Below are 27,965 nucleotides of genomic sequence, written 5' to 3'. Positions count from 1 at the left end.
ATGATGAATGCTCTGGAAGACTGGAAGTGCAGTTTGGAGAAACCTGGAAAACGGTGTGTGCTCTGCACTGGGATATGGTTGATGCCAGCGTGGTGTGCCGTCAGCTTCAATGCGGAGTCGCTGTTGCTGTGCGGGGAGGAGCTTATTTCGGAGAAGGAGAAGGACATGTATGGTCTAATGCCTCTGAATGTCAGGGTAATGAGTCGAGGCTGTGGGACTGTCCATTTTCTTCAGGAGCTCATCGTTGCACCCATGAGAATGATGTCAGTGTGATCTGCTCTGGTGAGTACCTAGGATCCAGATATTTGTTATCGACATTTTTCCCATTAACGATTTGCAAATTGCATCAGCAGAGGACAGTTCGATATCATTTTCATCTGACATTGACGGACAGATTAAGAGGGTGATATTGCTGGAAGAATAAACATAGAAACATAGAAAATAGGTGCAGGAGTAGGCCATTCGGCCCTTCGAGCCTGCACCGCCATTTATTATGATCATGGCTGATCATCCAACTCAGAACCCCGCCCCAGCCTTCCCTCCATACCCCCTGACCCCCGTAGCCACAAGGGCCATATCTAACTCCCTCTTAAATAAAGCTAATGAACTGGCCTCAACTGTTTCCTGTGGCAGAGAATTCCACAGATTCACCACTCTCTGTGTGAAGAAGTTTTTCCTAATCTCGGTCCTAAAAGGCTTCCCCTCTATCCTCAAACTGTGGCCCCTCGTTCTGGACTTCCCCAAATCGGGAACAACCTTCCTGCATCTAGCCTGTCCAATCCCTTTAGGATCTTATACGTTTCAATCAGATCCCCCCTCAATCTTCTAAATTCCAACGAGTACAAGCCCAGTTCATCCAGTCTTTCTTCATATGAAAGTCCTGCCATCCCAGGAATCAATCTGGTGAACCTTCTTTGTACTCCCTCTATGGCAAAGATGTCTTTCCTCAGATTAGGGGACCAAAACTGCACACAATACTCCAGGTGTGGTCTCACCAAGGCCTTGTACAACTGCAGTAGAACCTCCCTGCTCCTATACTCGAATCCTCTCGCTATAAATGTCAGCATACCATTCGCCTTTTTCACCGCCTGCTGTACCTGCATGCCCACTTTCACTCACTGGTGTATAATGACACCTAGGTCTCGTTGCACCTCCCCTTTTCCTAATCGGCCACCATTCAGATAATAATCTGTTTTCCTATTTTTGCCACCAAAGTGGATAACTTCACATTTATCCACATTAAATTGCATCTGCCATGAATTTGCCCACTCACCCAACCTATCCAAGTCACCCTGCATCCTCTTAGCATCCTCCTCACAGCTAACACTGCCACCCAGCTTCGTGTCATCCGCAAACTTGGAGATACTGCATTTAATTCCCTCATCCAAGTAATTAATATATATTGTAAACAACTGTGACAGCACTGAGCCTTGCGGTACCCCACTCGTCACCGCCTGCCATTCTGAAAAGGTTCCGTTTATTCCCACTCTTTGCTTCCTGTCTGCTAACCAATTCTCCACCCACACCAATACCTTACCCCCAATACCGTGTGCCTTAAGTTTGCACACTAATCTCCTGTGTGGGACCTTGTCAAAAGCCTTTTGAAAATCCAAATATACCACATCCACTGGTTCTCCCCTATCCACTCTACTAGTTACATCCTCAAAACATTCTATGCGATTCGTCAGACATGATTTTCCTTTCACAAATCCATGCTGACTTTGTCCGATCATTTCACCGCTTTCCAAATGTGCTGTTATCACATCCTTGATAACTGACTCCAGCAGTTTCCCCTCCACCGACGTTAGGCTAACTGGTCTATAATTCCCCGGTTTCTCTCTCCTTCATTTTTTAAAAAGTGGACTTACATTAGCCACCCTCCAATCCTCAGGAACTAGTTCAGAATCTAACGAGTTTTGAAAAATTATCACTAATGCATCCACTATTTCTTGGGCTACTTCCTTAAGCACTCTGGGATGCAGACCATCTGGCCCTGGGGATTTATCTGCCTTCAATCCCTTCAATTTACCTAACACCACTTCCCTACTAACATGTATTTCGCTCAGTTCCTCCATCTCACTGGACCCTCTGTCCCCTACTATTTCTGGAAGATTATTTATGTCCTCCTTAGTGAAGACAGAAACAAAGAAATTATTCAATTGGTCTGCCATGTCCTGCTCCCCATAATCAATTCACCTGTTTCTGTCTGCAGGGGACCTACATTTGTCTTTACCAGTCTTTTCCTTTTTACATATCTATAAAAGCTTTTACAGTCCGTTTTTATGTTCCCTGTCAGTTTTCTCTCATAATATTTTTTCCCCTTCCTAATTAAGCACTTTGTCCTCCTCTGCTGAACTCTGAATTTCTCCCAGTCCTCAGGTGAGCCACTTTCTCTGGCTAATTTGTATGCTTCTTCTTTGGAATTGATACTATCCTTAATTTCTCTTGTCAGCCACGGGTGCACTACCTTCCTTGATTTATTCTTTTGCCAAACTGGGATGAACAATTGTTGTAGTTCATCCATGCAACCTTTAAATGCTTGCCATTGCATATCCACCGTCAATCCTTTAAGTGTCATTTGCCAGTCTACCTTAGCTAATTCCCGTCTCATACCTTCAAAGTTACCCCTCTTTAAGTTCAGAACAATTGTTTCTGAATTAACTATGTCACTCTCCATCTTAATGAAGAATTCCACCATATTATGGCCACTCTTACCCAAGGGGCCTCTCACGACAAGATTGCTAATTAACCCTTCCTCATTGCTCAAAACCCAGTCCAGAATAGCCTGCTCTCTAGTTGGTTCCTCGACATGTTGGTTCAAAAAACCATCCCGCATACATTCCAAGAAATCCTCTTCCTCAGCACCTTTACCAATTTGGTTCACCCAATCTACATGTAGATTGAAGTCACCCATTATAACTGCTGTTCCTTTATTGCACACATTTCTAATTTCCTGTTTAATACCATCTCCGACCTAACTACTGCTGTTAGGTGGCCTGTACACAACTCCCACCAGCGTCTTCTGCCTCTTAGTGTTACGCAGCTCTACCCATATCGATTCCACATCTTCCCGGCTTATGTCCTTCCTTTCTATTGCATTAATCTCTCCTTTAACCAGCAACGCCACCCAACCTCCCCTTCCTTCATGTCTATCCATCCTGAATATTGAATATCCCTGAACGTTGAGCTCCCATCCCTGGTCACCCTGGAGCCATGTCTCTGTGATCCCAACTATATCATAATCATTAATAACAATCTGCACTTTCAATTCATCCACCTTATTACGAATGCTCCTTGCATTGACACACAAAGCCTTCTGTCGCTCTTTTACAACTCTCTTAGCCCTTATACAATTATGCTGAAAAGTGGCCATTTTTAATGCCTATTGACTTCAATTTGTGTTTCGACGAAAGAAAAGTGGCCCTTTAAAATAACGATTGACTTCAATTTGGGTTTCGACTAAAGAAATTAACATATTTGAAGATTTCAATAAGTTGAAACAAATATCACCAACAAAAGCGTAGCATGCAGCGTTATTACAAATTAAACAATCATTATTGCAGTAGAAAATATATAAAAAATGAAAAATGGTGTTTCCTTGAGAAATTGAGTGCGAAGTACATGCCGGAAATTTTCTCAGCACGCCTTTCAAATTCTATCATACACCTTAATGTGAAAATTAATAATTCGAAGAAATTTAATGAAACTGAATGTTGTCATGTGCCTAAATACAGACATAAAACTGATTAAATGTTAAAATGCGCAGCAGGCTCTGTAGCTATATAATGGCTATCTCTATTAACTAAAAGCAATCAAATATTGTTTATTTCAGTACTGATACTTTGCTGGATTATTGAATATTGTCCGAAACCTTTCCCCTTTCTTCTGAAAGGAACCACACAGATGAGTTGGTGCGGAACTGTAGATAAATACAAACCTCAACTTCCCAGCATGTATTTGCACCAGTATAGAATATACATGATTAGAGCGAGATAACTTGTTGCAATAGTGTCGGAATTTACTGCTACAAATTTAGCCATAACGACTGTAAAAATGACAAAATCCCCCGCAGATAAATAAAATATCAGCTATATAGCTGTTAGTTGAACGACAGATGGCTTGTGAATTCCCCATAGTTTATAATCATCAGCGTACACTTTGTTGGCCCTAACGTGAATAACAGCTTGAAAGTTGCTTATGAACCTAAGAAATGAGTCGCCAGTGAAGGAGACAAACTGAATTAAAGAATTGAAAATACACTTGGACTAAGATGTTAACTGTCCTGTGCTGTCACCAGTGGGATCATCAGTTGATCTGCCACCTGTCTTCCGGAGTTTCGGCCCGCTTATGATCAAGACTCCCTCGAGGTGGTGGGCCAGCAGTGCTAAAGCATCACCTCCCACTGGTGAACTTAAAAACTTGGCAAACAACAGGAATACTGCAGATGCTGGAAATTCAAGCAACACACATCAAAGTTGCTGGTGGACGCAGCAGGCCAGGCAGCATAACTAGGAAGAGGTACTGTCGATGTTTCAGGCCGAGACCCTTCGTCAGGACTAACTGAAGGAAGAGTTAGTAAGAGATTTTAAAGTGAGAGGGGGAGGGGGAGATCCAAAATGATAGGAGAAGACAGGAGGGGGACGGATGGAGCCAAGAGCTGGACAGGTGATTGGCAAAGAGGATACGAGAGGATTATACACACATTCTTTCTCTCACTCTCCTTTGTTTCCCTCTGTCCCTCTGGCTATACCCCTTGCCCATCCTCTGGGTCCCCCCCCCCCGCTTCGTCTTTCTTCCCGGACCTCCTGTCCCATGATCCTCTCGTATCCCTTTTGCCTATCGCCTGTCCAGCTCTTGGCTCCATTCCTCCCCCTCCTGTCTTCTACTATCATTTTGGATCTCCCCCTCCCCCTCCAACTTTCAAATCCCTTACTCACTTTTCCTTCAGTTAGTCCTGACGAAGGGTTTCGACCTGAAACGTCGACTGCACCTCTTCCTAGAGATGCTGCCCGGCCTGCTGCGTTCACCAGCAACTTTGATGTGTGTTGCTTAAAAACTTGGCATCTGCCTCTATCAGAGTTGTTCCATTCCAACAAATAGTCTACTCTTCGGGTGCCTATGTAACTTACTGAAGGGTTTGCAAAAGATGTATAACATATAACCATATAACCATACAACAAATACAGCAGGGTAACAGGCCATCTCGGCCCTTCTAGTCCGTGCCAAACTCTTACTCTCACCTAGTCCCACCGACCTGCACTCAGTCCGTAACCCTCCATTCCTTCCCTGTTCATATATCTATCCAACTTAACTTTAAACGAAAACATCGAACCTGCCTCAACCACTTCTGCTGGAAGCTCGTTCCACACAGCTACCACTCTCTGAGTAAAGAAGTTCCCCCTCATGTTACTCCTAAACTTTTGCCCTTTAACTCTCAACTCATGTCCTCTTGTTAGTATCTCCCCCACTCTCAATGGAAAAAGCCTATCCACGTCAACTCTGTCTATCCCTCTCATAATTTTAAATACCTTTATCATGTCCCCCTCAACTTTCTACGCTCCAAAGAATAAAGACCGACTGGAATAAATACGCTGTCCAACTATCTGCCCCTCTGGATGTATTTGGTCCACACCCATGCTGATCCTGTCTCTGCTGCCTCAGCTACAGCCCTGCTGGTTGCCTTGATCTCTCTTCTAGTAAAGCCGAGGTCACGCAGCCACTTCTGGAAAGTGAACGCAATAAAGCCACGGCAACCTACTTCGAATGGATAGCATGAGACATTCCCCCGTCTGTCGCTGCACTCTGACATTAATTCTGCATACTTGGTTAACTTGTGCTCATGGGCTTCATCGATGTTGTTTTCACAGTGGACTGTAAGTTCACCAATAACCACTTCTCTACTGGTGTCAGACCATGCGATTATATCTGGGCGCAATATGGTGAAAGTTATTTGCCTCGGGAAATTGCCTTTCCCATCCAGGTCAGCATTGACACACCAGTCATTGGCTGAATAAAGTCTGCTTGATCGTGGGCTTGCGCTGTACACCCTTGACTTGGAGCCTCCTTTCACAAATGATATGCGGTGTTCTGTGCAGCATGGGGCATGAGATAAGTTGTTCTGCAGTACTCTCTGCTCAACCGCTTCCGTTACAACTTTGAGAACGGTGTTATGTCTCGAAGTGTACATGGCGCAGGAAAGATTGACTCTGCATGCAATCAAAATATGTTGAAGTGTTCCCTTCTCGCCGCAAGCAGCACATCTGTCTGTCTTATCTTCATACCAGGTGCTGAGGTTGGCAGGTGTTGGGAGCAGATCGTACTCTGCTCTACATAGAAAAGAAACGCGGAGCGGTTCCATCTGCCACAGAACATTCCAAGATAGATGTCGTTGTTCAACGCTTTCCCATCAGGTCCAAGCCCCCTGTTTGGCCAGGCCAGCTGTTTTAGCTAACCTCTTCTCCTCATCTGCCTGTCGTATTTCTCGCGTTACAAGCTCACGGCGCCCCTCACCTGTAGAAGACAACCACCACCTGTGGGCTTTCCAGCCAAGTCCCTGGTGGCCTAGCTGGGTAGTCCCAACCCTCTCCTTGTGCTTCAATCTAGACTCTGCCTCATCAATTGCTGCATGGGCTGACAACTTCCTGCCTGATCTCACAACCGGCTGGGTGTTGTTGATGACAGGGTCTTTTGAGTCTCGAAGCATCATGAATATCTTACCTTGGATACCTTGACCTCTTCAACAAGGGATTACACTGGGACGGTAAGCTTTGTCTGGCTACTATGGATTGCAGAATTGGTGAGGCTGCTCGGTACTCCAAGCCACTTCTTCACATACCTGTTGATCTTCCGTTCCATTGCATAACGATTGTAAACGTGATAAAAACCTCAGCAGAAGAATAAATAAAACATCAACTATATAGCTGCTAGTTCAAAGACAGATGCCTTGTGAATTCCCCGTAATTTATAATCATCAGCGGACATTTTTGGGGGGCCTAACGTGAATGACAACTTGAAAGTTGCTTATTAACCTCAGAAATGAGTCGTCAGTGAAAGAAACAAACATGAAAATAGATAATGGAAAAGTGCAAAGAAAATATACATCTCAAGCAAAGACTAACATCAATTTAATCGCCAGTAACGAAACAGAAAATCGAAAATGCCCCGTCTGAGTGCACAATATCTGATTGCACGAAGTATCCTCAAATATTACATGTAAATAGATAGATAAGATAGATAGATAAATAAATAAATATGATGCATATGCATATCGTCCACTGAGTGGGCAAGAACAGCATGGGTGGAATATGGTGCTGAATAATGGTATTTTCAACTTCAATAAAATATAATATTTAGAGTGATGGGCATGAAACTGTGAACGATCAACAAAATCAGGAGTACTGAAGAGAGATCAGGCAAGGAAACACTTTTTCACCTGCATGGCCCAATGTTTGAAACAATGGCATTGATTTTGTTATAAACCTACAAAAACGCGAGATTCCTGTCGTGGTGTATGCAGATTATTCACAACACTTAAAAAATGCATTGGTAAAAATGATTGTGTGTCAATCAGATAAAAAAAACGGTCTGCATCGTGTCATACGCTTACTTTCGCGAAGCTCTGCCGAGCAGATGCCCTGGATAGCGGTCCGATCCTGTGCAAGTTCTTTTAATTAGTTTATGTTGACATTAATTAACTGAATTCAATTATTAATACAACAGGGAATTCTGTAGCACGACTCGTTGATGGGGACAACAGATGCTCTGGCCGGGTGGAAATTCAGCACGGGGACCAGTGGGGAACACTTTGTGATGAATACTTCAGCTTGGAAGATGCTGCCGTGGTCTGTGAACAGCTACAGTGTGGTGCAGTAAAGGCAACTCCCAGAGATGCATACTTTGGCACAGGAAACGGGCCGGTGTGGAAGGATAACTACATTTGTTTGGGCAATGAGTCCCGATTAGCTGATTGCCAAGTCTCAGCGTGGAGTCGGATCAGTTGTTCGCATGGAAATGACGCCAGCCTGATCTGCACCGGTGAGTTGTTGAAACATTAGTCTGAATGAAACCTTTCTTTGGTCGTAGAGATATCCATAACAGAGACAAAAATAAAAAAAGAAAAAAGAAACAATCGAATGTATCCAAAGTTTTCTGGCAAAACTATGTCACGAATCTAAATTTTTGTGGCAACAGTCTGCGTTTGCAATTCGGACTGTTTTATTTTGGATACACAGACCTTGGGTACACAGTGAATAAAACTAAAATTTGAGGAGAAATTATTGGAAAGTGCAGAGAATTATGTCAATTGGTGTTTCCAGATAGTAATTTTTGTACCATTTTAAAATCTGTGAAAATAAAGATGTAATATTTGCAAGTGAGTTAAGTCATATTATAAACTGTTGAAAAAGAACAATGAATTATATTAAAATTTTAAATGGCTCTCTTTATGTTCGGCGAGTAAGAATAATACCTGGGACCTCTACGTGAGTGTCTTTTTTTATCCTGCGGAGGGAGAAGAGATGTTAAGTGGCTTCTGGGGTGATTGCCTTGTAGGAAATCAGTGCATAAACTAATATTTGCCGCTAATAACTGAAAGTATCTGGGATACATTGAGTAATTATTAACTGTTTTACACAATCTCATCCATATTGTAGATGAAATGTGGTCTGTGCGGCTGACCGAAGGGGGAAGCCGCTGCGACGGCCAGGTGGAGGTTTATGATAATGGCAGATGGAGCAGAATACAGGATAACTTTTGGACTATCAATGAAGCCAATGTTGTCTGTAAGCAACTGCGTTGCGGTGTGGCCACATCCTCCTACATCGCCTCGGGGTACAGAGGGAAAGAAGGTCCCGTGTGGGTGACCGACCTTCAGTGTGAAGGAAGCGAATCTCATCTCCAAAATTGCAGTGCTTCCATATTCAATCGGTCTTCCTCTGACTTCACCGGCGTTGGCGTCCTGTGTTCAGGTGAATAGCATGAAAACTGAAAATTGTAATTTGTAATATAGTGTGACTATTAATTATATATAGAGCTAAATTTAGAAATACTGAGACTTGCAGGTATTTATATCTCCATTTGTCTCATCAAATCGGCGTTGACAATCATATTTCCCCTTGCAGGGTTTCCAATTTATATACCCACCCACAGCTCCTAAGGCAGCTCCGCTCCTGAAATGTACGTGCAAATTTATTGTAATCAATTAACCTACTAGCTAGTACAAGTTGGGAAGGTGCATAGAAAACTGAACACGATGAATAAAAACGCATTTACCTGGGCAAAATGTGCAAAATTCGCATAGAAATTCAGCATTTATTCTGCTTCGCTGGAACTACAAATTTGCTGCATATTTTTTCAACGATTCATTCATAATTTAGGATATATACTGAACGGGATCGTCCTGGCAGTTCAACAATTTTGCTATTGTTTACAATTAAATACCAGGAGTTCTACCTGCCTTCTTTGTCTCTGTCTCTGTCTCTGTCTCTCTCTCTCTCTCTCTCTCTCTCTCTCTCTCTCTCTCTCTCTCTCTCTCACACACACACACACACACACACACACGCACAGACACACATGCTTTCTTTCTTTCTCTCTCTCTCTCTCTCTCTCTCTCTCTCTCTGCCCCCGCCCCCTCTTCCTTCTTCCCTAGGTATTATTGCTAGTCCCCTTGTTTATTATTTTCAAAATCAGACTTCCATTCAGGTCTGAAAATATGATGATTTAAGTTAAAGCAATGGCACAATCAAGAGCCGTGGGGTACTGTTACAGCTTGGCCAGACCCCACTTGGTCTACTCTGTTAAGTTCTGGTCACCATACTGCAGAGAAAATGCGGAAACTATCGACAGAGTGCAGAGGAGATTTACGAGGGTTTTGCCTAGATTGGAGAGTGTGCCTTATGTGAATAGGTTGCGTGAACTCGGCCTTTTCTTCTTGGAGTGAAGGGGGACGAGAGGTGACCATAGAGGTGTATACAATGATTATAGGAAATATATTTTGGGTCATTTGTTCGGAGTTAAATGGAACTACAACAGGGTATTGTTTGAAGGTTCTTTGGAAGTAGATACAGAGGAGGTGGAAGAGGTAAGTTTTTTACAGCGTTTGATGGGTGCATGAAATGCACTGCTGGTGATGGATGGGGATACAATAGGGTCTTTTCAGAAACTCTTAGATAGGTACATTATGTTTAGAAAAATAGACGGCTATGTGTTAGGGCATTTATAGGCAGTTTATAGAGAAGGTTACATGCCAGGTATAACTCTTTTCTTCGTTCTGTGCTCCAAAAAGAGGAAATTGAGCATTTAGTTGAACAAGGAAGGGATTCTGGAGGGGGAATTTAAGAGAAGAAATTTGCAAAGAAGTGCAAACCGAGGCGATGGTACTGACGCCTGGCATTATTTCTGATCGAAACCATTAGGGATAAAGACTCAAATAAATGTTCAGATACGACGGAAATAATTGCATTTTACTTCTAATATTTTTCGCTACATCTTTTAATTAAATAGTTTGGTGATATTTTTGTCCGCGTACTAATACCATTTTTCATGGATTTTTTTTTTCTGTGCATCAGTATGTCTAGTCGCCAGGAGTGTCGGAGAGAGATCAATTTTGTGATATTAATTCTGAACCAACATTAATTGTTTGTTATATTTTCGGAACACCATCATTTATAACAGAATCCAACACTTTGCAAACCACTGACGATCGGTAAACTGGACTATAATTCTCTTTCCTTTGACTTCCTCCCTTCTTATAGTGATATTTGCAATCTTCCCCTCCTCCAGGACCATACCAAGGTAGATACTTTACATAGAAAATAGGTGCAGGAGAAGGCCAACCGGCCCTTCGAGCCTGCACCGCCATTCAGTATGATCATGGTTGATCATTCAACTCAGAAGTGCTTTCTCTTCATACCCCCGATCCCTTTAGTGACAGGGGCCATATCTAACTCCCTCTTAAATATAGCCAATGAACTGGTCTCAACTGTTTCCTGTTTTAGAGAATTCCAGAGATTCACCACTCTCTGTGTGAAGAAGTTTTTCCTCATCTCCGTCCTAAAAGGCTTCCCCTTTATCCTCAAACTGTGACCACTCGTTCTGGACTTCCCCAACATCGGGAACAATCTTCCTGCATCTAGCCTGTCCAATCCCTTAGAATGTTATACATTTCAATAAGATCCCCCCTCCGTCTTCTAAATTCCAGCGAGTATAAGCCTAGTGGATCCAATCTTTCATCATATGAAAGTCCTGCCATCCCAGGAATCAATCTGGTGAACCTTCTTTGTACTCCCTCTATGGCAAGATTGTCTTTCCTCAGATTAGGGGACCAAAACTGCACACAATACTCCAGGTGTGGTCTCACCAAGGCCTTGTACAACTGCAGTAGAACCTCCCTGCTCCTGTACTCGAATCCTCTTGCTATGAATGCCAGCATACCATTCGCCTTTTTCACCGCCTGCTGTACCTGCATGCCCACTTTCAATGACTGGTGTACAATACACCCAAGTCTTATTGCACCTCCGTTTTTTCTAATCGGTCACCATTCAGATAATAATCGGTTTTCCTGTTCTTGCCACAAAAGTGGATAACCTCACATTTATCCACATTAAATTGCATCTGCCATGAATTTGCCCAGTCACCTAACCTATCCAAGTCACCCTGCATCCTCTTAGCATCCTCCACACAACTCACACTGCCGCCCAGCTTCGTGTCATCTGCAAACTTTGAGATGCTGCATTTAATTCCCTCGTCTAAATTATTAATATATATTTAAGGTGAAGTGATTCTTGAAAGGTCACGACCAAAGCATCTGTAATCTGTTCTGCAACCTCTCTCCGAATTCTGGGATATAGTCCATTTGGTCCAGGTGACTTCAGACCTTTGAGTTTGCCAAGCATTTCTCCTTTGAAATGACACTCTCTCCTGCGAACTGATATTCACAGGTTACTAGCTCACAGCTGGTGCCTTCACAGTGCACCCCAGATGCAAAGTACATATTAAGCTCATCTGCCAATTTTTATCTCAAATTCCCACCTCATCAGCGTCATTTTCCCGTGGTTTAATACGAGCGTTCATCTTCCTTTCCCTCTTCACACAACTGAAGAAAACACAACTTACGGTATCCATTTTTTAATATTATCGGCTAGTCTGCGCTCATAGTTCATGTTTCTTTTATAGCTTTTTTGGATACCTTTTGTTGAAAGTTAAGAGCTTCCCAATCATCCAATTTCCGACTCAATTTTTCTACTTCATTTACCATTTCCTTGGCTTTTATGCAGTCCATAACTTCCTTTTGCCAGACACAGTTGCCTACCCCTGCCAATTGAGTATTTCTTCCTTTGTGCGACATATCTACCCTGCCTGTCCTGCCCAGAAATTTCAGCTTTTTCTCATCTGCTGTCATCGCCACCAGAACCTTCCTCCGATCCACCTGCGCAATTCTTAATTTGTCGTTCGTGTAATTTATATATTCGGATATATAACTGAGGAAAACTGTCGTTCCATGACCAGACCGGATTTCGGTAAATCTGATTTCTTGGTCGCCCTTCTCGTACCTGCAGACAAGCAGACAAGCTCTATATATTTGGACAGCAAAGGGGACGTCGGGGGAGGCAAAAGCGACGGCTACGGGATGCTTCTCTTCGGAGAACTGAGCAGAGTTGAAGAACATATCGATGTATCTGAATGACAACACCGAGGTTCTCACATACTTCATATAATTACAGATGAGTGTGGACGTACAGAATCACTCAGAATCTTTCGCAAAACGTAAAATTAGATGAAACATGAGATTCGCAATCTGGCGAGGACCAGATAAGAGGCATACAAGACCGGTGAGCAAGAAAGTTACAGGTGGCCATAGTACTTTATGCAGGAAGAAATGTAAAAGGAGAAGGGGATTTCCACACTAAGCATGAACCATAGAAACATAGAAACATAGAAAAGCTACAGCATAATAACAGCTGCTTCGACCCACAAAGCAGTGCCGAAAATGTCCTTACCCGAGAAATTACATTGAGTTACCTACAGCCCTCTATTTTCCTGAGCTCCATGTACCTGTCCAGGAGTCTCTTAAAAGGCCCTATCGTTTTCGTCTCCACCACCGTCGCCGGCAGCCGATTCCAAACACTCAGCACTCTCTGCGTTAAAAAAAAAACAACTTACCCATGTCATCTCCTCTGTAACTAGCCCAGGCAACATCCTTGTAAGTCTCCTCTGCATCCTTTCTATGCTTTTCACATGTTTCCTGTAGTGAGGCGACCAGAACTGAGCACAGTACTTCAAGAGGGGTCTGACCAGGTTCCTATATAGCTGCAACATTACCTGTCGGCTCCCAAACTCAGTCCTACGATTTATGAAGGCCAATGCACTGTAATCTTACTTAACCACAGAGTCAAACTGCCCAGCACCCTGATTGTCTAATGGACTCGGACCCCAAGATCCCTCTGATACTCGGCCCTGCCGATAGTCTCACCATTAATACTATATTCTACTCTTGTATTCGATCGACCCCCCAAAATGAACCATCTCACATTTATCTAGGTTTAACTCTATCTGCCACCTCTCAGCCCAGTTTTACATCCTATCAATGTACCGCTGTAACCTCTGACAACCTCCCACACTATCCACAACAGTCCCAACCTTCGTGTCATCAGCAATATTACTAACCCATCCCTCCACTTCCTCATTCACAGCATTTATAAGATTCACGAAGAGTAGGGGTCCAACAGATCCCTGAGGCACCCCGCTGGTCACTGAATCCACAAAGCAATGTCCCCTTGGATCCCCTGTCTCCTTATTTTCTCATTAAGCCTTTCATCGTATACTTTTTTAAATGCCTTGCTGAAATCCATGAAAGAAGCTCGACCATTTTGGACGGGTTTGCACAAAGTAAAATCAAGCGACGTAGTGGAGAAAAGCTTCGCTTCCAGATGGGCTCAATCCACTTTATGCCCGCTTTGACTGTCAAAACATGGACGATCCATCAAGTATTCCCGGAGCCCCCGATAATTCTGTGATTCAAGTCTGTGAGGCTGACATGCAGTTAGCGTTCATGAGGGTAAACTCACCAAAAGCATACGGCCCAGAAGGGATACCTGGCCAACTAGTTCAGAACTGAGCTGATCAACTGCCTATCGTGCTCTTTCGCATCTTGCTTCCGCAGTCTGATGTGGCCACCAACTTCAAGTATACTTCACATACTGGTTTCTTAGGAAAACCTGATGATCTGCCTGAATAACTATCTGTCAGTTACAATGGTAGCAACAATGAGGAAGTGTTTTAAGAATTTGCTAATGGGACATATCAACTTCTGCCTCAGAGGAGACTTGGCCGGCCCAAATTTGCCTACCGGAGCAATAGGTCCACTAAAGATGCCAACTCGCTGGCTGTTCATACTATCCAGGATCATCTGGATAGCAAAGATACACACATTGCAGGGTTGTTTCTTCACTGCAGATCAGCATAAAATGCCACCATCCCCTTAAAACTGATCAAAAACTCGAAGTCTGTACCTCAATAATTACTTATACAATTATTGTATCCTGGACTGCAGACCCGGTCAATATGTTCCGAATGGCAACAACATCTACTCTAAAATCTCCATCAGCACAGGTTCTCCAAATGGTTGCGAGCACCGCTCCGCGTTTCCTTCGCGTTACACTGTATGACAAAGTACAGCACCTCTGCCATACTCAGATTTACTGACGACACCACTGACAAAGTTGATGACACAATAGCATTTTGAAGGGATATTAAAAATCCTGAGGAGTGGTGCCACAGCACCAACCACTTTCTCAAAGTCAGCATGACAAAGAGGAGGTATTGAGTTCAGGCGGAGGAAACCACCGGTCCATGAGTCAGGCCTCAACGGCGCATCAGATGAGGAGAGGGTCAGCAATTTCAATTACCTGACGACCTGTCCTAGACTCAACACAGAACTGCAATTATAGCGAAAGCACAGCAGATTCCAGAGTTTCTTGGAAGATTTGTGTATCGGACCGCAAAGCGTTCCAGCGTGTGGTGAAAACTGCCCAGCGGATTATCGGCACGCAATTGCTCACTGTTGAGAACATCTACAATGAACGCTGCCTGGGCAGGGCGAAAAACATTATCAAGGATGCATCTCACCCCAACCATGGACTTATCGCTCTCCTCCCAACCGGTAGGCGCTACAGGAGCCTCCGCTCCCGCACCAGCAGGCACAGGAAGAGCTTCTTCCCTGAGGCTGTGACACTGCTGAATCTCTCATCAGGCGCTAAGCAGTATTGAATCCATATTGTACTGTCTCAGTATTTTTATATTTGTGTGCTGTAGCACTTATTTTATTCGCAGTTATTTTGTAAATAACGCTATTCTTTGCATTTCAGGTCAGATGCTGAATGCATTTCATTGGCTTTGTATCTGTACTCGGCACAATGACAATAAAATTGAAACTAATCTAATCTAATCTAATTTCGAAGATTCGGCATGGTATTTATTCTGAATTTTGGTGAACACAACCCAGAGCCATCAGACGGTCTTCTTATGAAAAGACATTCTACTGAACGTCCTTAGACGCCCTCCTTGTTCAGCAGATCCAGTCTAAGATAAGGGGCCCAAAATTGCACTGATTACTACTTGTGAGGTCTCACCAGTGCTTCACATAGTCCCAAAATTATATCCATTGCACTTGTCTTGTTATCCACAGGCTCACACCTGTAAACTGTCGTCTGGAGAATCCTGCACAGGGGCTCCCAAACCCTTCTGTGCTTCTTTTTTTTTTTTTTGTATTTTCTCTCCAGTTAGGAAACAGTCAAACCTTTATTTTTTTATTCTACCAAAGTGCATGACCATCCACTACCCAAAACTGTATTGCATCTGTCATTTTTGTCCACTCTCCTAAACTATATTTGTGTTTCTGTGTCCTATCACCTCCACAAATCTGACTGTCCCTCCAGCTACCTTGATATCGTCTGCAAATCTCTGAGCAAAGTCATCAACACAATCATCCAAATCATTGACACATAACGTGAAAGGAATTGGTCCAATCACAGACCACTAAAAACTCCACGTGTCACCGGCGGCCAACGGGAAAAGGTTCCCTTCATTCCCGATCTTTGCCTACCGCCAATCAGCGACTGCTCTGTCCATCCTAGAATATTTCCTTTAATACCATGGGCTCTAACTCGTTAAACAGCCACATGTGCGGCAAGTTGACGATGGCCGTTTGAAGATCCAAGTACCGCAAAATCAACCGCTTCTCCTCTGTCGATCCTACTTATTATTTCTTCAAATAATTCCAACAGATTTGTCAGGCAAGTACATTTGTCAGACATTTGTTTGTCTTCTGCATTTTCATTGATAATAGATCCCAATATATTTCCAAACACTGAGATCAGGCTAACTCGCTTGTAGTTTCCTCGTTTGTGCGAAAGGCAGGAAAATGGAATGTCAGCAGATGTGGAAAAACGTCCAACTACCGGCCTCTGAGTTCCGTCCTTAATGAGAGAAGCAACTGTACGTTTCTCGATATGTTGTATTCATCCAAACTTTTACATTTTATACTTGGATTTCAAACATTTTCAAGTTCCGGAATAATTGTTACAACGTGGCACAAATCTTTTAAAGAGTAATAATAATAATAATAATAATCACAGAGTCATCTTTAGAAACGACGAGCCGGTGATGTTTCTACTTTCCAATGTACTGATTTACTTTCCATATTACTGTTCGATAGGCCACTTGCTGTTACGACTCTCGGGAAGTGAAGATCCATGTGCTGGTCAGCTAGAGGTTTATTACCGTGGATCTTGGGGCATGGTCTGTGACGACTCCTGGGATCTGGTCGACACCAACGTGGTCTGCAGACAACTGGGTTGTGGATCTGCTTTGGAGTATAAAACTCACGGTTACTGCGGAAGGCGCTCTCCCCCAGTTTGGTTAGATGAAGTGAGATGCTCGGGTAACGAAACATTTCTCTGGGAATGTCCATCAGCACCATGGGCCGAACATGACTGCAGTCATAAAGAAGCGGTGACATTGACTTGCTCCGGTAAAGAAAATCTCAATTTTATTTAAATTTACTTTTCTTTGTCTGTGCAGCACGCAATGACTACGGAGATGTAATAAATAATGTAAAACTGGAAAGGAGACGATTGGGCCAGAATGAACTGTCTAAATATTGATAATGAGTGAGAGCACAAGTACGCAGAAACAATAAACTTATTCCCTATGTATCTGGAATGTTTATATTTCCCATTACTAATGTCATAACATTAATCATCCTGATTTCAGTATTGATTCTGCCTAATAATTCTTCTGCCGTCGCTCAAGTGTTTCCCCGTTTTCTTTACTCAAGCGAGGCAAATAAATAATCTCCAGTCTATGTATCGGTGTAGTTTGATGGTTGACTGACTGTTCACCAACTCGTTACACTACTCAAGGAGCTGTGAAAAAAAAATACTGCTAGGCGTTCTTACAAAAGATAGATTCAAATATTGATCCAAATTCCTTCGACCCGTAGCAAAGTGTTTCAGACTAAAATATGCAAGCGATTCTTAAATACCCGATCTCATGATGAAATTCAATTACTTAGCAAAGCAGTAGTAAGTTGCTGTGAACATGCAAGTAAGCAGGGCCATCTAGTGACTAGAAATAACATAGCAGTCCAAATCAGGAGAGACAGAATAATACAATTTATCAAACCGGATCGATCTAAATTCCGTATAATAAAATCCAAAAAAAAAGATTCAAAAACATAGCATTGTTTTTCAATTTCCATTGTTTCTTTTTCCCCATGTTTCTTTACCTCTTCTTCTCACTTACTGAATTAATTGGGGGAAAAAAGTCAGGAGTAAAATAATATCTGGAAACAAAATCAACTAAAAGAGCCAACGTTAGAAATTTGATACCGAGACTAGAAGGCTGTAGTGTGTCCAGAGAAGACGAATATTCTATTGAGTTGTATTGTCGCAGAAAGGAATAAAAGTCAGATAACACAATCAGAGTAGCTGTGGCTAAATGAAGTGGCAAAAAGCCAGAAGCTAATGTGAGGTCAGCTTTTCCGAATTCAAAACACAGGTGATGTGCATGCGATTAAATAGTGTAGGTGATCACATTAGAATCTCCAAAGATAATGCCTGGAATATATATATAAAATTAAAATAAATCCTAAAATCAGTTTCAAACACTCTTATCGAATCGGGGGATAGAATAAATGAAAATAATATTGTAATTTCGCCTTTATTTCATCACAGACTGCTCTTACTCTGGATTTAGTAGGTGCGGTCTTAAGAATAAGGTACTGAGGTTCAGTCAAAACATTTAACCACGTACTTTTCTTTTGCCCTGAAGAGCGAGTGACGGTTTGTGTCGGTCCACTTATTTCCAACGTCTCAATTCATACTTCTCCTTAAGGACAGAGGATGGACAGTTTCTCCTTGCTCTTCACACTTCTTCCCTAAATGAATTCAAATATTTACCTTTCTCAATTGTTGGTGAATCCGATAAGATTCCAGTATCAGACACTCGATCTTCTATTCCTCAATTTTCCGTCACTAACCCCTTCCCTCCTTTCAGTAATTCAGCAGAATATATCATTCCGTGCTTCCTGGGTTCGCTTAATTTTGCTAATCTATCACTTCCTACTGAATGTGCTCATTTTATTTGTTTATCCTTGTTACACACACACACACACACACACACACACACACACACACACACACACACACACACACGGCTAATTTCTGTTGCAGAAGTAGAGGAAAAAACGCGTTTCCCATTGTATGCTAATTTTGCGACAACCTTTGTCTTCAAATGCATCCTTATCAGAGCACAAAAAGTTGCGCCTGCAGGACGGAGGTAGTCGATGCAAAGGAAGAATTGAAGTGTGGTACAACGGGACCTGGGGAACAGTCTGCTCCACGAACCTTGATGGCAAGTCTGCAGAAGTCATTTGCAAACAAATGAAATGTGGACCAATGAATTCTATTTATCCTGGCTCATATAAATTTGGAAAGGGACGTGGACCGATATGGTTGGATGAGGTTGAATGTACTTCACACGAATCGACCCTTTGGCAGTGTCAGTCGCAACCGTGGGGAAAACACCAGTGTGACCATTCTGAGGACGCAGGAGTTGCTTGCGAAGGTAAATAAGAGAATCTTATATCTATTTACATTTTACATATTTATGTATAAATTCGTCAAAATATTTATTTTGTCAACAGAAACCAATATGACGGAAGGAATCACTGAAAGAGCCTGCTTGCAAGAAAACGCATTGTCCTCTTTCCCTTTAAAAGGTGACGAATTCGAAAACTTCTTTGCTGAAATCAGAAAACCTTGTATTAATGTCGCTATCAGAAAAAATAAATTTCGTTCCTCTTGCCCTCTGCGAAATTGGGCGCGCATTGACCAGAATCCTGGTTTCCCACGACTCTGTTGAGCACTGCCAAAGGGGAGTGAATAGTGAAGAATTCCATGTCCGGACAGAAGATAGAGGGAGTTAATTGGAATTCATCGGGAACATTTGTTATCAGGCAAGATTATAAATGATATGCAGGAATTGTCTTCTGACCTGCTGGACGGACTTGGGAATCGGTATTACCTTGGAAGGAGGGAAGTGAACGAGGGAAAGTATGGAGATAGTCAAAGGCGAGAGACATTGTTGATTTGGATAAAACAAATGAAGTAAATATATGTAAACCGCAGGATACATAAAGACGGTCGGGCTATTGGGCAATATAGAAAGATGAATAAAGGCTACGATCAATAGATAAAAGATATCTATTTCGTTGGAAATATGAGAAAATGAGAGAGCAAGGCATTCTGTATTACATAACCAAAATAACACAAGTGGTTAACTAGAGAGAACATAGGACGACGTATATATAAAGCCCGCAATTTATGGCTGGAGTTGAAAGATGTGCATGAGCTGTATTCGAGGGTTTTTTTTTCGCCGGTATGAACTGAAGACAAAAAACAAACTGGCTGACAGTGAAATTGGTTTTGTCCTTCATCATGTCTTTGAGTATTTCATGATGAAGTATGAGTTGAAGAGCAAGGTCTGTGACGTACTTGCCTTCATTAATCGGACACTAATGATAAGAATAAGATATGTTGCCTGTTCGTTCAACAATGAATGGACTTCATAAACTATTTGTGGATATGAAAAGCAATGATTTCATATCATTTACATTTACATTCGTCGCATTTCAAGAAGCATGTGTGGTTTATAGAAGAGATTTACTCAGAGTCTGCCTGGATAAGAAGGAATGGAAACACTTGGGACTCATTCTGCACCTAAAATGAGTCCTAATAGATACGTATCATTAGGTGAGACAGGCCAGGTAGAGAGTCTGAACCATTGTAAAAAAAAATCAAATATTAATGGACGCATTTAAGGTGACAGATGACGGCTTAAATGAAGTGGTAGAGGAAAACCTTTATTCGTAAATTGAAAATGATATTGCTTGGAGCAGGCTTTGAGGAGTGATAATAGAAATATTTACAATTATCGTGATTAAAAGGCTTTCAGCTGGAGTAGGCAAATGTAAATATTTGAGCGATATCGATTATACGAGGCAGAAGAGAGGTGGTATAACTTGGCGTAGTGTTGGATTAAGAAATGTTGGGCCGAGTTGCCTGCCCTCGCGTTCTGTAATTAGTTCTATTTTCTCCCTGACGAACTTCAGATTCTCAGACTAATTATTAAATAAATCTCAATTTTATTGTTTCATACCTAGATGTTCCATTGCGTCTTGTTAGCGGCAATCACAACTGCTCCGGAAGGCTTGAGGTCCGGTTTAATGACAGCTGGGGCACGGTGTGTGACGACTCTTGGGATCTGGCTGATGCCAATGTAGTCTGCAGACAGCTAAGGTGTGGCCTTGCTCTCTGGGCTCCAGAGGATGTTAAAATGCCCCAGGCAGCCGGTCCTGTCTGGCTTGATGAAGTAAAATGCACGGGAAGTGAATCTTTTCTGTCCAGCTGTCGTTCCTCATCATTTGGTCAACACGACTGTGATCACAAAGAAGATGTCATCGTTCTTTGTTCTGGTATGCTTTGTGCTTTGTCTGACATTTCCAATTTCTCTCCAAATGATTTGTTAATTTCGGAATGAGAAATATCCAATATAAACACCAATAGAGATGTGTTTTCTGAAACTTCTTTGCAATATGTACACAGGTTCCGGAGTGACTCCTACTGAACGCAACAATTCAGGTATGGATTTTTGACGCTTACATTTCGCATCTATGCTGCAGATATCAAGAATTGATTATTCGTATTTCCTAATTGCTAAGTTCACAATGGATGCTTTAGAAACTGTGTGAGATCCTGATCGTCTTCTCAAATATTTTAACCAGCAATATGCAGAATTCTTAAAAAAAACATGATCTCCACTCCCGGTCAGACATTTTCTGTGAATCAACTAGTTGCTGGTCCAATACTCTTGAGAAACTTTTGGTGTTTGCAGATAGTAAATATTAAAGTTGAAAGGAAATTTGTTACCAAATATCCATATATCGTCATATACTGCCTTGAGATTCATTTTCTTACGGCATTCATTGTACATGTATAGAAACACAGCAGAAACTTTAAAGAACTACTCAAATACAAGCGCAGAAAAAGAACAAATAGCAAAAAGCAACAAAGTACGCAAATGCAAAATCAGAAAAAAATGTCAACAAATTGATCAGTAAGAATTAATGCTGAGAACAAGAGTTATGTAACCCTTGAAAGAAAATATAGGTTGTGGAATCAGTTCACCACTGGAATAATTGAAGTTACGCACCCTATCAGGAGCATGGTGGTTGAGAGGTAATAACTATTCCTGAGCCCAGTTGTGAGGACCCAAGGCTCCGGTACATCGCATCAGTGAGAAGGGAGCATGGCCTGGTGATTATTTAGTGATCCTGCGAAGGCGCTGCATATAATGTGTGCGCAACGGCAGTGTAGTTGAATAATATGTCGGACCCGAAATACTATTCGAGATTTGGTGGCATTTTGTAACAGTGCAAGTGCTCAGTCTTATTTTTGGACCCTGCATGCACCCGTGCAGGAAGAAATATTAGGGGTATGAGATCCCATCTCCTCAGTATTGCTCTGCCTTCATAAAGACCAACCTCGCTATGTGGGCCTGGCGTATAAATGCATAATTGGAATGAAAATAATTCCGCAGCTACTAGTTACAAACAGAGTGTCAGTGATAATAATCGGCAGCTTTCCAATATTTTCTGAATTCATTGAGTGTACACTTAATTGTGTACCATTACTATCTAAATCTCTCTGTGCTGGTTAGAGGCGGATAAGAAAAATGCAAGGATAACTACGATGGAACTTTTTTTCCTGGAAATGTTTTCTTATAATTAAACTCACCTTCCTTCTTGCTGTTTCAATCCAGCAATGTGCGGGAAAATGGAATTTGAACACGACGTTACTTGGGGTATTTATCCTGATCTAATACCAGGTGGAGGAGAGAACGTTTATTGTGCTGGGAAATACTTCTGACATATCAGACTTTATTGTGAAATAGTCTTTGTGTATCCGCTCCGCGCTTTCTGTCATGAAATACATAGGGATATAACTTTTATAAATCGTGATAACTGCATGTATGATTAAATTCATTAAAGATTGCTCAAAATTCCGTTGCATTGGATCTATAGTGTTTGTTTTGTGTTTATCGAAATATATGTTTTTACTTTTCGTTTTAAGATTTTGGAAACTGGACCCCATCCATCACGGTTACTGTCTGCATAACCCTTGGAATTGTATTCATCATTGAGTTATTAATACTGGTGACGATAGCAAGGAGACGGTCAGCAATCAGTGGTGAGGGCCAATCTTTACATCGACGTTTTATTGTGACGTTTTCAGTTTTTTGGGGTTTTCCCAAAACATGATTTTTGTGCAAACATGACTAAACTTAAATATGTTTTCATAGCTCTTGTTCCGAATTTATTTGCCTTCCCTGGGACATTTGTAATGGTGGTTTTCACTGGCCCTTATTGATCGTAGATTTATGATAAATTTTCATTATGTAGTAATGGAAATTGGTTAAATCTGATTTGTTAAGTGGCTACCTTACTGTTTATCTCACTGTAATACATCCATGCTCTGAACACCTGGACGTATAAATTTCAAGAATCTGCTCTGTATCCTCGAATATTCTGAGGATATTATTGATGATGGCATCCGCATCGATCTAATCATAATATTAAATTTGTCATCGATTCAAATGTGATGTGTATTCACTATGAAACAATAATCGGAAATATGCTCATTATTCTGTACCTTCCTTTCATCTTTCTGATGCCAAATTTATTCGGTTGATTGGCCAGAGGCATCATCCACACATCGGTCGATTCAACGATCACGTTCACTGACTCTTCACCTTGACTAAGATCATTTGAATGAATTTTAGTTTAATCATAATATGCGTGTACAAATTCGTTTATGCGGATGTTATCCCCACTCTCTCTTTATTAGGTGCACTAATGAGCGGCTATGGATCACCTGTTGACTTTTACCAAGCAATTTATGAGGAGATTGAGAATATTCCACCATTCAAGAAATTTACTGAGATGCAAGGTTCAGGTGTGTATTATGACATGGAATCCGCTATGTACAAATTGATACCGTCTCAATTCATCCAATATTGGTAACAAAATCAAGCAATAATAAAAAAAAACAAACACACACACACGGCTGTATAGGAACTTCAGAAATGAAATTGTAACAACGAAAAAAAAAACAATAGTAGGATGTCATACAATAAACACAAGAGATCCTTCGGATGCTGAAAATCTTGAGCAAAGCACACAATGTTCTACTGGAACTCAGCAGATGGTGGAGAATGAACTGTCAACGTTTCGAACCAAAACACTTTATTAGCTCTGTAAAGGAGTTACAGAAGCCAAAATAAGGAGATGGAGCATGAGGAAGGAGTACAGGTTGGCAGGTGATAGGCGAGACCGGATGAGGGGAAATGAAACCTTATGGCACGTGAGAAATTAAGTCAGAAGCTTCGGGGACATAAGTAGATGATGAAAAGCCATATACATTGCTCGATGGCACAATAGATATGAATTGTGACGGGTGCTGAGAACCAGGTATCAGCTGTCTGAGTGTGGAGTGTGGTGTGGTATGATATGACTCACGATCAACGTGCGGAACCTCAATGGATAATAGGAATCTGAAGCATACTCTGCCAGCATCTGCTGATATAGTTTCCAATACTTCAGAGTATTAGAGGCATTCCCTTTCTTCTTTCCTGAAATAACTCACACTTTTCTCAGCAATTCCGAATTCTGAACTTTTCCCTGTTCGCCAGTAGAATGTAGAACGGAGAACATTGAACATCGAGCAATATGGCACAGTACGGTTCCTGATGCTCACGATGTTGTGCCGGCCTGTGAACTTACACGCGATCAATTTTGCTGTCCCATCCTACACATTCCTTCGTTGCTTTTACATAAAGCAATGGAGCACATGTGGCCACATAATAGTTTCTTAAATGGCCCTAATATATCTATCTCCAACACCAGCGCGAAAGGGCGTTCCACGCTTTCACCCCTTTCCATCTAGCAAAATCACCGCTGACAACACTGCATTCTTTCTTCGAACCAGGTTAAAGGTAGCTCCCTCATATTAGCCATTTCCGATCTGGTAAAATCCTCTAAGGAGGAACGGTCCAGCTCGAACAATCTATAATTATAAATTGTTAACCCTAGTTCGGGAATCATTGCGTTCAGTCTCTTCTACACCATCTCTGAGGATTCATACCTTTCTGAAAGTGAGCTGACCAGAACTGAGCGTGATATTCTGAGTGTGGTTTAAGCAGGTAAATTATGTCGCAGACTATCCTCTCCAATACTTTACCCACCACGAACTATGGCTCACTCTACCAAATTTTCCAAGGACATACCTACTCACATTCTTGTATGAAGACATTTAACTAGGAACTTGAACTAATTTTCCCTGTAAAAATGTTCTGCTAATTGGATGACGACTTTAGTCACTTCAGCTTATTTCGTTTTTGCTTCATATATCGACTGAACTGTAACTGGTAACATTAACTGTCCCCACTTAAAGGAAGGCCGAGATAAGTACCTTTGCATTGTATTACTTTATCAATCTATCTGTCTTTCTATCTACATATTTCCTTATTCCCCTCCAGCAGGCTTGGCGTAGTTACCTTCATCCGTCAATAAAGCGTTAACAAGCGCAATACACACACGAGTTAGCAATAGAATCGATTCTATGAACACTTACCGATTGTTTCATTAGCAATTCAAGGCGGAACACGCATCTTCCTTTCCACTTTCTATTGAACGGTATTCAACGATTATGCCATTTAAGGTAAAGATGATACAGTCATTGACCTGATGATTGAATGATGTGTTCATTACAAAAACAAGAAAAAATATCAAACAAATACCTTGATTATCTCTTTCATTTAATTTTAGTTACTGGATCCATTAATTCCATTAATGAAGCCGAATATTACACCAACGACTATCTATATAGTGCATGTCATGATCCACAAGACCCTGAAGGATTGTTTTCCAATATCCATGGTCAGTACACTTATTTTCATTTTGCTCTACTTTGTTTCAATCTGTCTGTAATCACAACCCGGCAAAGAAAATTGTCCTTCTATGTGCGTATTGATGTGATTGAACAATCTCGTGGTTTTGTGAGGATCTTGCGTTACAAGAAGAGTGTTAATGAAGTCTGTAGTCAGCATTCAATTTAATAAATCATTGATTTCCTCCTTTGAAATCACTTTGAATTATAGTCCTGTTACGTACCCCGTAACTGGGTTGCCAAACCAGCAGAAATGGATCACTCAGTTGGAGTCTGGAGTACTAGAACTAAGAAAGTTTTATTACAGAAACAAGCAACACAGTAATCGAAAGGATAATAAATGCAACAGTTCAGTGATGATAAACACACATGTGCACAGAATTAAGATAACAGCATCAATCAAGCTCTATCGTTGTCTAGGGGTAAATTACCAATTTCAAAATGACTCAAAGTTCAGTCCAGTTTAGTAGTTCAGTTCGCAGTAATCGTTGCCATGGCGGTGGACAACGTGGGGGAAGAGAGAGATAGAATAGGAACAACTCATCATTCAGAACGGCTTCACTCACAGACCAGCAAGATGGCTCACAGACCAGCGAGATGGCTCACAAACAGCTTTTGGGCGGGTCCTTGGTGATGTCACCTGAGGTCACCGACTGTGACCCCTCCTCCAGATGCGGTCGATCCTCTGCAGTGAACCCGGCACCCAGGCAAGGGCGGACACACACCGGGTTCCCGCTGATCGTACCTTTCCACCCTGTGCGTTGTCCGGTACTTCTCTCCACTCGTGAGAGGCGCACCGCTTCCAGGGTCTCGTTACCTCGGGTGGCGTGTGTGTCCGTCTTAGCGAACCTGTCCCTTTTTATCCCCCTGCTGGGGTATCGCCTGTCCATCACTTCAAACAGTTCAGGGTTCAAAGGGGGGGAGCCGCTCCAGACAGCTCTTCCTCCCACATCCCTTCATTACACATCTCCAGACGCTGCTCCATTGTTCCTTATCTCTCCTTCCCCTGAGGGCAGGTGGCAGACCAACTGCTGATTCCACTGATGCTAGCCCAGGCCAGCAAACATCTTAATTTTATGTGTATTCTCGTAACAGTCCTTTAAATATGAAATAAATGAGCATGTTTGGCGTATGAGAAAATAGTTCATCATCCCAAGTAATTTGCTGTACAGCGGCAATCGTCAGAAATAATGTTTTATATATAATCGCTCCATGATCTGGTTCCTGACGATCGCAATGATGTTGTGAGTGACATAATTTATTCCTCAGACTGTGTGAACGTGACGGACAGTGGTTGTGTTGATATTCTGTTACCCTGTATTGCCGATATTGTTCAGAACAAACGAGACGAGTTCTTTCCTTTCTTCTAGCCTATCCACGATAACCAGAAATATATATTCACTGACTGCCTTGTATTTTCTGATGTATTTTTGTGTCTGTTTAACACTCTGTTTCCAAAAATACATCAGGTTTCCGTCAGTGGCCTATGAGAAGCTCTGTTTTTTATGCGTGCAAAACATGATTTCCAAGTTTAAAGCGAATTATGTGACATTGCACACTCCACATGTTCTTTTAATATACTACTTTTTAAAAGTCGAAGCGGACTGGTTGTGTAAGCCAGAAATATTGCAGACAATCTGTCGCCAACAATGGCTGTTTCAAAGAAATTGTTTGTTTTGACTCCACATTGAACATTGTCCCAAAAGTTACTTTGTTTGATGAAACTGTGTTTTTCTATTCAATTTGATGCTATTCATTTTCGCTCGAACAGAGGCCCGGTCGTAGATTCGCTTGCATCCGGCTTTCCATGTTTTCTCTTCGACTGACAGCAATGATGAAATGACCGACAGCACATCAGGATTTCCAAATCACTTGCAGCTCGAATCGTCGACGGTTCATTCCCATACTTCACATCAGCCCGTTGAAGACCAAAAAAAAACTAAATGTGCCCTCTTTTGCTTGCACTTTCTATATGTTATTGTCTGTAAAGTACGCGGTTGTAGAATTGTTCAATATATACACAATAAAGGGTGCGGTGCTCAAATATTAGCGACAGACTATGGAACTAATATAATAAATGCGGGAAGAATTGCATATGATTGTTTTGAATTAAATTGTACATTTATATTGAGGTAGCATAATTTGGCGATGCTTGCAATCCATTTTAAAGTGAATACCACTTTCAGTGCGATTACTTTGCTACTTAGAATCTAGACACCTTAATATATTCACGAAAACAATATTCCTATCGGTGTTGGCATTTAATTGCAATCCCTTTTATACAGCAAGAAATAACTTCGATTTATTTGTCAGGCCAAATTTATAAACAAGTGCACAACTTCTTCTACTACTGACAGTATTGATTTTACATCAAATAAGATGTATTACACCTGACAGCATGTC

The 27,965-nt window shown here is 41.7% G+C and overlaps 1 protein-coding gene across 1 annotated transcript; it reads left to right on the top strand.

Moving 5' to 3' along the window:
* LOC134342254 (deleted in malignant brain tumors 1 protein-like) lies at nt 1–27,965 on the top strand. Its single transcript, XM_063040216.1, has 11 exons — nt 1–172; nt 7,720–8,034; nt 8,652–8,966; nt 18,805–19,122; nt 19,202–19,276; nt 20,720–21,031; nt 21,162–21,197; nt 22,689–22,805; nt 23,463–23,570; nt 25,442–25,552; nt 27,334–27,965. The coding sequence occupies exons 1-11, from the start codon at nt 1–3 to the stop codon at nt 27,345–27,347; spliced, it is 1,893 nt and encodes a 630-aa protein (XP_062896286.1). The 3' UTR covers nt 27,348–27,965.

This window comes from Mobula hypostoma, unplaced genomic scaffold, assembly GCF_963921235.1.
Source record: "Mobula hypostoma unplaced genomic scaffold, sMobHyp1.1 scaffold_115, whole genome shotgun sequence".
NCBI lineage: Eukaryota > Metazoa > Chordata > Chondrichthyes > Myliobatiformes > Myliobatidae > Mobula > Mobula hypostoma.
The sequence above is the reverse complement of the archived record's forward strand: the minus strand, read 5'-3'. Positions and strand labels throughout refer to the sequence as shown.